The sequence below is a fragment of the Populus euphratica genome, unplaced genomic scaffold (genome assembly GCF_000495115.2).
Source record: "Populus euphratica unplaced genomic scaffold, PopEup_1.0 scaffold4.1, whole genome shotgun sequence".
NCBI classification, from domain to species: domain Eukaryota; kingdom Viridiplantae; phylum Streptophyta; class Magnoliopsida; order Malpighiales; family Salicaceae; genus Populus; species Populus euphratica.
In genome coordinates, this window is record NW_011499859.1 from 1,087,041 (window position 1) to 1,098,361 (window position 11,321).

General features: G+C 30.7%; 1 protein-coding gene across 1 annotated transcript; it reads right to left on the reverse strand.

The window, feature by feature from the left end:
- Positions 1 to 2,302: 2,302 nt before the first annotated feature.
- LOC105124240 (cellulose synthase-like protein G3) lies at positions 2,303 to 9,524 on the reverse strand. Its single transcript, XM_011024173.1, has 6 exons — positions 8,868 to 9,524; positions 5,053 to 5,205; positions 4,693 to 4,818; positions 3,622 to 4,065; positions 3,189 to 3,536; positions 2,303 to 2,982 (listed from the first exon to the last, which is right to left on the reverse strand). Exons 1-6 carry the CDS (start codon positions 9,486 to 9,488, stop codon positions 2,437 to 2,439), a joined length of 2,238 nt encoding a protein of 745 aa, XP_011022475.1. The 5' UTR covers positions 9,489 to 9,524; the 3' UTR covers positions 2,303 to 2,436.
- Between the last annotated feature and the right edge of the window lie 1,797 nt (positions 9,525 to 11,321).

Sequence of the window (11,321 nt, forward strand, 5' to 3'; positions counted from 1 at the left end):
GTGTGTGTGTGTGTATATATATATAAAGGACAAGCACCATATGGGGACGTGGTGGTTGGGTGCTGAGTCTTGTTTCTTCCCATTGGCTGTTTGAATGGTATAGATTTGTCGTTGCCTATTTTCTGTATTTTTCTCCAAGAGGCTACCGACTGGTGTGTTATTTTAATTATGGTTATGGCTTTTCCCAAAATAAATTATAAATAAATCCGAACCACGATGGATTCATCCACACAAAGAACCTTGACAAATTGATGTAAAAACACATTAGAGCGTGTTTGGGAACAGTTTGAAATCATGTTCCTTTAAAATTTAATTATTATTTTTTTGTTAAAAATTATACTTTAAATAATTTTGAAAAAATATTATTTTACAGCATTCTAAAACAAAAAATACTTTAACTGAGTAAAACAAGAATATCAAGTAAATGTAAAAACATTCATGTTCTTGTCTTCTTTTGATGAATGAAGACTTTTAGTTTTCATTAAAGTATCTTACCTTGATGTTTACAGCCTCAGATGTGCAGCTGTGATTTAATTCAAAATATGCTTCAGGGCTCCTCTCTAGTATATTGTTCTTCTTACAAAATGGTAACCAGTGAGTAGCAAACTTGGATGCCTCCATGAAAGCAAAAAGAGTCAAGGCTGAGCCTCCATCATCAGATACATAAACTGAAATCTTCTCTGTTGGATAGTCGTACGCCATTACAGATAAAGCCGTATTCACTACACTTATAGGTGGCTCCTTGTATGGATCGGCGGTGCATATAAACACGTCCAAGGCAGGAAAATCACTCCTTTCCATTATTTTTTTAAGGTTTTCAGGGAATTGTTTTCTATAGACTGGAAACATTCGAAAAGTCTGTGTGCTGACCCAGAAAAATGCTAGAACAAGATCGGAGATTAACAAAGCGAGGGTTACGGAGAACGAGACCAGGGTTGTGGAGTAGAAGAGTGTTTTTGCATGGTAAAAGAGTAGAGCTAAAATGGAAAAAGCATAAATGGTTGCAAATACACGGTTGAAAAGTGTTCTGCCCAACGGCTTAACCGTGTGAAGAGAAGTATGCCCGCCTCTGCTGGTGGCTTGGATGGCGCTGCCTCCTTGCTGACGAGCCTCCATACTTATTGTCGGTGCTATATCCTCAGTATGATTGCGGGCCTTTATTTAAAGACTTGTGTTGAGACGGACAGATCAGTTAGGACAGGAAAAAAAAAAAAAAATCTTTGATTAATGTGGTTAGATGACATAAAAAGAATAAACTAAAACGAAAGGAGGAAGGGAACACTTGTTCTAGCACAAGGAACATTTCACCGTGAATTTTAGCAGTAACCTCGTTCAAATAGCAATTGGTTTTGCGGTATTAGAATCCTTTGTTTTATATCAATAGTAAAAATACTAAAAATGTTACTGGAGACCAAAAAAAATTATACTTTTAGTTCAGTAGCATTATTGGTTTTTTAAAATGTTTGAGTATTTATTAAAATACCTTTTAAATCAACAAAATCCAAGCTATATTTATCCTTTCATATAAATATTTTTGTTATTTTTTTATTTTATCAATGGCATTATTGAAAACATAAATTTAAAAAATTACGAAGTGATACAAGTAATGATACCGAATTAATCATATATAAAACAAATTATAATACATTATAAAAATTATTTTTTAATAAATTAAATGTTAAGATATAAGATTAAATAAGGCATAGATTTAGATTATTTTTTTTTTACTGTTTTTCTTTACAATATTCAAACCAAATGTTGAAGTGACATGGATTAACTGCTTTCTTTACTGTTTTTTTTAATAATTTTTTGTGTGTTTTTATAGATTTGGTTTTTTTTTTATTATTTGCTACTTTACCTAGTTTTCTTCTACTAACAAACCTTTATAGTTTATTAGATTTTAATTTCTGTCTAAAAATCATATCTGATATTTTAGACATTTATTTTGATCAACTGATATTCTTAAAATCTTAATCTCTTATTCATCACGAGGATTTTCGTAGAATCTAAAATCTAAATAAATGTCTCTTTCCATTCAATTGTTCCTATGTATTTACGAAACCCACATCTATATTATGGCAAATTTAGATGGTTGTTGTCTCCTTTCTGTACAAGTTTTAAGTATTGATTTTAAAATTTTAATTGATAACACATAACATTCTTCTTAATGAGATAGATTATATATACCGAAAAGGAAAATAAAAGACACAAAAAATAATGGAACCTCATTTTGTAATTATTTTATTACACTATTTAATAATATTACAGCAGTCCCTCTTCAAAATATTTTTTAATTTCAAAATACATCGATATAAATTTTTTATTTTTATTTCTTACTTACCAGATATGCATCCTAAGGAGGAACGTTGTTGTAGATCGGCAAATAAAGTAAAACAGCCACTTCCTTTACAACATGAATCAAATGCCCTCATATTCTTACCAGCAAATGAAAGAAGATGCTGCATAGAATGCACCTGCCAGAAGTGTTGCCATGATGGTGGTTTTGATAGGCATTTTCCCCTTGTCATTTCTCAAAGCTATGGCTTCGTAAATTGGCCAAGAATTCACCACAGCAAAACCTGATATGAACATCTGCACAAATAGTCCCTCCAAATTGTTTCCTCTGAAAACTTCAACAAGCCCTTGGGAAAATGAGATTAAATTAATTATGGCCGCCAATGTTAGGGAGACAAACATGGGTGAATGTACCCCAAACTCAAAGATCCCTTGTTCGTATCTTTTACTCTGTTCAGCATCAACTGCTTTGCTTGTGACCGTAAAGCCAGATGCTGAAATTCCCAAGAACTTGAGGAAGAACTCTATAGAACCAAATAAATAACACGTCACTCCCCTTATGTGCCAAAATCGCTGATCATTCCACCATCTCTGGACTGATCCACCGGCTAAGACAAAGTCAAGACAGTCTTGTCCATAGGCCCCAAGGAAGAGAAACGCATACAAGAAAAACCATGGGTCTGAAACCTGCAACAAATGTTACGATAAATTCAACAAAGAAACTTCTATAGAACCAATTTAAGTAGCTTATTGATAGATCACGCGAATATCTCATTGGCCTTCAAGCGAATCCATCTCTACTTGCTACGGCTTTCTAAATTCATGTCGGATTCTTTTTTCTTCCTTTTTCCCTGAAAGAAACTTTGTTTTATTCTAAAAAAAGAATAGCACACCTTTGGGAATATAGAAACTTTGTTGAGAAGAGCTAGCTGGGGAAGGAAAGCATATGTGGTGATTGGAATAGACCATATGGCCCAAAATGCTAGCTGTGCGTAGCCAAGGCCCATCAAGATACCCTTGGATCTAACGCCGAAGGTTGCAGGGCTATGTTTTGAGAAGCCCACTTCAAGAAGTCCAATTGACCATCTCTTTTGTTGATTCAGAGCATCAGCCAAGTTGATGGGAACGTCACCCAAAAACGCGGGCCTTTCAGGATTACAGAAAATGCCTTTCCACCCCTCGCATTGCAACCTAAAACCTGTGTAATAATCCTCCACTAATGATCCATATCTGAATCCAATCTGCATATTTTACAACCATTTACACTATAGCAAGCATAACAACACAATAAATAACGTTAATCTTGAGCAATGATCATGAACTTACCTTAGAGCCCCAGTCGGTTTGGTTCTCATAATTGCAATCTGCTACTTGATGTGCCTGTGCCAAAACTGACTGGGATTGGATGGGCTTGTCCACAACATGGTCTGGGGATAGTTCAGGAATCTCTGGTGATATTAGGCTTGATGGACTTCCAAAGAAAGCTCTCCGATGAAAGAAACATCCAGTTCCAACATAATTAGGACCCTCTACTCCATCCATCCCCATTGTATTAATTACAAACAAACGTTTATATTCACCACAATAGATGTCGTTTTTATTGATTCCACGATATATCTGAGGAAACTGAACGTATGCTAATGTGGACCTAATTGCTGGATCGCATAGATAACACATTGCCCGTAGAAGTGTTTGTGGATCATTCGAGCAGAAGTCGCAATCTAGAGTCAAGATTATTGGTGCATTGGTCATGCTGCTTGATACTCGTAGCTACAATAGCAGTAAGAGAAACGCGCATTAATCTATTAATAACTAGCTAGCAACATGAATTCAAATCTTTATGCTATTACTTACATAGCAGTAAGACAGGACATGGATTCAAATCTTCGCTGTATAATTTCATTTTGAATAATGTATACTTTAATATTGTTTTGTTCGGAACAAAAAAAGAATAATCGTAACATTAGAATTATGATTAATCATTTAACTTATACATATTCTTTACAAATTAATATATGCTTCGGTCTAGGTTTTTTCTTTTAATGATTTTATATGCTATTGTGTTCTAAAAACAAAATGAGCTAGTAAGAGAAATCAGTATGCACTACAAAGTATATTTGAAGTTCCGAATACAGTAAAATTTCTTCTCTTTGTCGATCCAGGCGTAACCTAACAATGAAAAATCGTCGTGTTAATGTTTTTTTTTCTTTATGGTGATATTTTCTATAATATTTATGGGTGCGATCATTAACATATATACAAAGGTGTGTAAATGGTTTGTTTAAGACTGAAAAAAATAATAATTTAATCTTGACATGCGAAAACCGATGATACTTTTTTTTAAAAAAAAATTGAACTTAGAATTTTGTGATTGTGGAGAGGCATATATTTATTTACCAAGGCATTGAGGGCACCGGCTTTGAAATGATGAGGTAAAGCCTTGCATTTTCCTCTAGAAACGTAGATGAGATTTGGCATCAGGTTACCAGCGGTGTCTTTGTCCTTGCTTGCATCTAGTAGAACCTGCTCATAGTTCAAACAAATACGTAGGATGTGGGTATATATATACATAAGTGAATCAAACCAATCACATTATGTTGATATATATATATATATATATGTGTGTGTGTGTGTGTGTGTATTCATATGAACCTGGTTATTCATGTGATAATTTATAACAACTCCTATGATTAATGTGTCTTTGTATATATTTGTCTCTAAACAAAAGGTTTGAGAAGCTGTGATGGAAATGCAAACCTGAATGACAGCGGGATGGTCTTGTCGTGTGAAGTTATCAGTCCATTTGTTGAAGATCTCTTGTTGTTGATCCAGGCCAGTGATATACTGATCATCGACTTCTCCCTTCTCAACAGCATTCTCTACCTTGGCTTTCATGCTTTTATACATCACCTTATTACATATTTAAAACTAATCATTTCAGGTTTCACTAATCCTCACATGTTGAGAAAAAAACACCTTATCAGGAATTTTCATCAACTAATTAAATTTATTTTAATTTATCTTTCCTGATATGTCGGGAGAATTCATTAAACACCACGGACCGAATTGTAATCGGGCGAAAGAGAAAACAGAATAGAGAAATATTAAAAGCCTCTCACGGCCTGGCATGATGGCTCCAAACAAACTATGTAAATTTATTAATTTGAAACTAATTTCCGAACAAATATTGTTTTGGGTTTCTCCCAATTGAAACCTTAATATTCTTTACACGTAGTTTTTTTTTTCCAAGAAAAATCACATATAGTGTCTAAATTACATTTCACCTTTCACATACACAGTTAAGGAGACTTCAATGCACCTACACTGAGACTAAATTTTAGAATATCTCCTTTGGTGAGGTTAACCGGATGCATTGCACCTTTCACACCCGCACACATCTAGGGGGACCCGTGGCAACTATATTGAGACCAGAGTTTAGAATTATCTCCTAAAGTAAGATTAATTAGATGCAAATACGCAACTTCTTTAAGAAACCAGCAATGGGACTCAAACTAAAATCTCAAGATGAATGATTTTTTGTTCTTTACCACTCAAGGCATATTGTTTATTACTTGCTGCCTGCGTTTCTTAGCATTGTCATGCTATTTTTTTATTTATTTTTTTACAAATAATGATATCCAAGTGTCAAAATAGGATAAAAAATTATATAAAAAATAGTCATAACAAAATATATAACTCTAGTAATTAGGCCTGAATTAATTAGGGATATCGGATCAAATTCATAATGGATCCGAATCATTAAATTTAAATAATTTAATAAAAAATAGAATTATAAAATTTATTTATCTCTGGTTAGTTTAAGAAATAACAAATGAGTCATATGGAAAAAATTATATGCTCGTGAAACCCAGTGCTAAATTCTTTGCGTCGAGATGCAAAAAAATCATTAGACTTTTTGAATAAATATTAATATAAATGTCTCTATAGCTACGATATCTTTTAAATAGCAAATAGCTTTTTTCAATATACAATGCTCAATTAGAAACTTGGTATCCTAGTGGGTATGGGGTGGGGGCTCGTCTACGGCTTCTCTATAAACCAATTATATTTGTTTTGGGTGATTTCGAGGAGAGTAGAAGAGAAAAGAGAGGTTAAACTAGGGATGATAAAGAATATATAGAGTTGAGGTTTCTATTATATTTATACAATATTTATTATTCAATAACTAATGAATTTAGATATCTTTATTCTATTTTCGATATTTGAGATAATAATTATTTATTATCGAATATATATATATATATATATATATATGGGTTTTGGATGAAATTCCCATACTTAGTTATAATCTTCCATCCTTATTTGATGCTACCGCTAATATCTGAGATGATGTTTTTATCGTTGTGGTGATCTAAGTTATTAACTTGATGATGTTATGTGTATCTTTTAATTAAGTTAAGGAAGAAACATTGTAATTATATTATTTGATGTAGGAGAAGAATTTTGGTGAACTACAATTTTGTGATATATTTTTCATACGGAGATTTTCCATGAAAAAAACCGCCGATTATATATATAGTTGTGTGTTTGATTATTTTCTATTCTATTATTGTTAATTTAGTTATTTCTATTTTAATTGTACGTTGTGTTTGATTATTTTCTATTCTATTATTTTTAATTTAGTTATTTCTATTTTAATTGTACAAAGAGAGAGAAAAGTTTAGGAGTTATGATTTGTAAGAAACTGAATTTTTTACACTTAAAAATGAATATATATATATATATATATATATATAAAAGAAACTGAATAAATCAAACTACTTATAGACTGACCCAATAACTCTAGCAATGAATGGATTGTATTTCAGTGTCGAATTTAATAACAATAACATTGCTATATAGTAGGAATGTGATTTGATCCATCTTCTTTTTATTAGTATTATTTCAATTTATGTATAATAATATTTAGAAATATTTCTGCCAAGAAAGCTGAGTTGCAACTTGCAACTCTAGTTGTCGGCGACGACACGGCGCGATGAATTTAATATCTGGAGGAAAATATAAAGGATTTGCTCGAGATGGTTCTGAGGTGGGGACGCAAGATTATAAATAATAGAGGACGGGTCCCTCTTCTCCTCACAAATGTCCACCAAGATGACGGCACAAATAGCTGCTCCAAAGCGGACGCTACTGACTTATTCTGTCACAGCTGTCTTTTATATGCTCATCATTGAGGGCATCATTTCTAGGCCACATGATAGAATACGCCGAGCGGCCGGTCCATTACCTCTTATTATTTACCCTTTCTTTATATAATATATATATATATATATAGAAACAAATAGACTATAAACAACATCTTTTATGTCAATGACACCCAAAAAAAATATTAAATGAATGGAATTTAGATATAGATGGAATATAATGAAATAATCACTTTAAGGTTCCTATAAAATAAGGCATGAAGCTAAGAAATTACAAAGAAGTTCCAGGAGTTATCAAGAAAATTTCAAGCATATATTGGTCGTAGGTTAAAAATAAAAATTGAACGTATAAAATCTAAACTGTTATTTTTTCTCAATAGCTAAGTGATAGGGTAGTTGACTATTAGCTAAATGGTTGTAGGTTCGAGTACTACTTGGAAAGATTTGATTCCTTTTGAATTTTTTTGAAAATAAAGCTAGTAATTGGAATAAAATCCTAACAAGATAACTGTATTAGAAGGTGCAGCTGAATCACTTTTTTTTCAAGAAGAGGTAATGATTGTTAAGTATTTTGGTTTGATATTGTTTTACCCCTAAAAAATAAGAAGTTATGTATGAGTTAAACTTGTCGACAAAATCTTTTTTTATTTCTTGATAGTGAAGTAAAACAAACCTAATGACCTTATTATTTTAGGTCGGAATAAGTTAATAAAATTCCTTTTTTTAGGCCCATATATATATATATATATATATATATATATATGCTTGCTTAAAGCTCCTTAGTTATATTCAAAGACCTTATTAACTGTACACTTCACTAATCAATTTATTTCCAATTAAATAGCCCCCTTTATGGACGCATGTCTTAATTTAAGACTCTCTCATTGAAAATGGAATTTTCTAGCAATTAATTACTAGAAAAAACGTATTCGTTTCTTAACTATCAAAGTTCAAAACCTTAATTCAAGTTATAAGAAGTAAAGTTTCAAAAATCATGTTGTTTTAGTATAGATAGCATGCCTTCATCTTAAAAGTACTCTCAATTTTAATTTTCATACACACATGGGCAGATCTTAGCCTACACATAAAAAATGATGATTTAATTTATAAATATAAAAAGTAGCAAGTATAAGAAAATAAAAAGAAGAGAGCATTAAAAAAAAATGCCTGAGCATTTTTAGACGGCGGAAAAAAATGGTTAAGTCTTCAGATTTTGATAGCGCATCTCAAGATTCATTAGATCTCGTAATGAAAAGAGAAGCAAATGAGTCGCCATGATTAATTTGAGAAAATTCATGCTTATTCTCGTTTTTCTACATGTACACGACTAAAACACTACATTAAAGTCTCGTGTATATGTAGAAAATATTCTTTTATGAATGAAAACATATTCTTAAAGTATCTTACCTCAATCTTCTCACTCTCAGAGGTGCAAGGATGATTGGATTCAAAATATGCCTCAGGGCTCCTCTCTAGTATATTGTTCTTCTTGCAAAATGGTAGCCAGTGGGTAGAAAACTTGGCAGCCTCCATGAAAGAAAAAAGAGTCAAGGCTGAGCCTCCATCATCAGATACATAGACTGAAATCTTCTCTTTTGGATAGTCATATGCCATCACTGATAAAGCCGTATTCACCACACCTATTGGTGGCTCCTTGTATGGATCAGCGGTGCATATGAACACGTCTAAAGCTGGAAAATCACTTCTTTTCATGACTTTTTCAACATTTTCAGGGAATTGCTTACGACAGACTGGACACATGCGAAAAGTCTGCGTGTTGATCCACATGAAAGTAAGGACAAAATCGGATAGTGACAAAGTGAGGTTTATAGAGAAGGAGACTAAGGTTGTGGAGCACAGCAGTGTTTTTGCATGGTGATAGAATAGAGCTAAAATGGCAAGAGCATAAACTGTGGCAAACATGGGGTTGAAAATTGTTAATCCCATGGGCTTAACCGTGTGAAGAGGAGGAGGACCACCACCGGTAGAGGCTTTTGTAGTGCCGGATTCTTTTGGTCGATCCTCCATGCTTTCTGGTGGTGTAGGCTAGTATCTCAGGAGCAATGAGCGTTTATATATATTTCGTAGCTATCCAAAATTGTATTATCAATTGTTTAGTTTTTATATGAAAATATATCACAATAATTTTTTTATTTATATTTTAAAATTTATTTTTAATATTATAATATCAAAATAATTTAAAAATATAGATAGGAAAGAAAACTTACTTATGAGAATTCGCTTTCTTATTCCTGAATCAATTACTTCAGTGCTACTTCAATTACTAGAACCAAAGTGATGTTCCACAGTACAAATGTCTTTATAAATCTTATCAAGTTAATGCAAAAAATCAAGATAGAAGAAGAGAAAGAAAGAACTATGTATTTTCAATAATGAAAAACTTATGTTTCATATGGGTTATGTCTCTTTATATATTATTAGAGAAGGTGGTTACTTCCTTTAGTAACTTCTCTAATAAATTGGATCAGGCTCATCCATCATGGACGGACCAAGTCTAACTTAATAACCAACAAAAAATATAAAATAAAATTTAATTTTTTAAAAAATACGATTTTAACTACAAAAAAATCTTCAAATAAACATGAAATTTAATGAATAGTTTTTTTTTCCTTACACATTTATATGATTGAAAATAGCACTCTATGAAGTTCAAACTTATATACAACATCAATTATTTATGCATAATATTTTTTTACGTAGAAGAAGAAGAATAATAAGGATGATTATTAGATTGAATCTCATAGCATTAAAAATTTAATAGTATATCAAATAAATGAATTTCTGAAAAGTAAATTATTTTTTTTATATTTGGTAATATCATTAAAAATAAATTGAAAAACACTTCCCAGTGTTTGGTTATGTAATAAAAATAAATTGAAAAATAACTTATTAATATTTTTTTTCAAGTTTATTAAAATAATGAGAAACAAATCATACAAATTAAAAATTGAATAAGAATAAAATTGAAAAACAAAATCTAATTTCATAAATTATCTCAAATAAAATAAATAACAATCAAAATAATAGAGATCAAATTTAAAAGATAAAAAATTTGAAAGATGATGAAATTAAAAAAAATACAATTTCATAAATTATTTCAAATAAAATAAAATGCAATCAAAAGAATAAGAACCAAATCTTATAGACAAACAAATTCAATTAAAAAAATAATAAAAGTAAAGTAAATAACAATCATAAAAATAAAGACCAAAGTTGATATAAAATTTAAATTAAATCAAATTCTAAGGCATGAGATTAAAAAACAAGATTTAAAATAAAATATGCAGCAATTAAAAGTTTGATTATCAAATTTGATATAATCACCAAATAACATGATATTTTTAAATTTTTTATAACTTCTGTAAAATATTTTCTATCTAAAATTAAAAAGAAAAATACTTCTCTAAAAATTAAACTAATTTTTTTCAACAGAAAAATATTTTTTATTAATCAATTTTTTTAATACTAAATAAATTCAAACAAATTATTAGACAGGTATCTTCATGATATAAAATTTGTTTATTTTTATTTTTATTTTGCTTTAAATTAACATTATTTTAATATTTTCAGATTATTTTGATGTTCTGATATTAAAAATAATTTTAAAAAATAAAAAAAATAATATTTTAATATATTTTTAAATAAAAATATTTTAAAAAACAATTACAACAATATTTTTAAACATAATTATATTATCAAACCAATAATGTGCGGTGATGTGAGGCTTGATGGATTCGAGTATAAAGTTTGCCGTTGAAAGAAACATCCGGTTCCAAGATAACTAGGGCCGTTAATCCATCAAATTTGTGTGTTTGTCCTATTAATGGAATTCAATTATGA

What these genes read in the sequence shown, in the direction of transcription:
- LOC105124240 (XM_011024173.1), bottom strand. Translation starts at nt 9,488, where the DNA reads ATGGAGGATCGACCAAAAGAATCCGGCACTACAAAAGCCTCTACCGGT. An exon ending in ACCATCCCGCTGTCATTCAG is followed by an intron (nt 4,819 to 5,052) that starts GTTTGCATTTCC and finishes AACTATGAGCAG; the next exon opens with GTTCTACTAGATGCAAGCAA. An exon ending in AAACCGACTGGGGCTCTAAG is followed by an intron (nt 3,537 to 3,621) that starts GTAAGTTCATGA and finishes TAAAATATGCAG; the next exon opens with ATTGGATTCAGATATGGATC.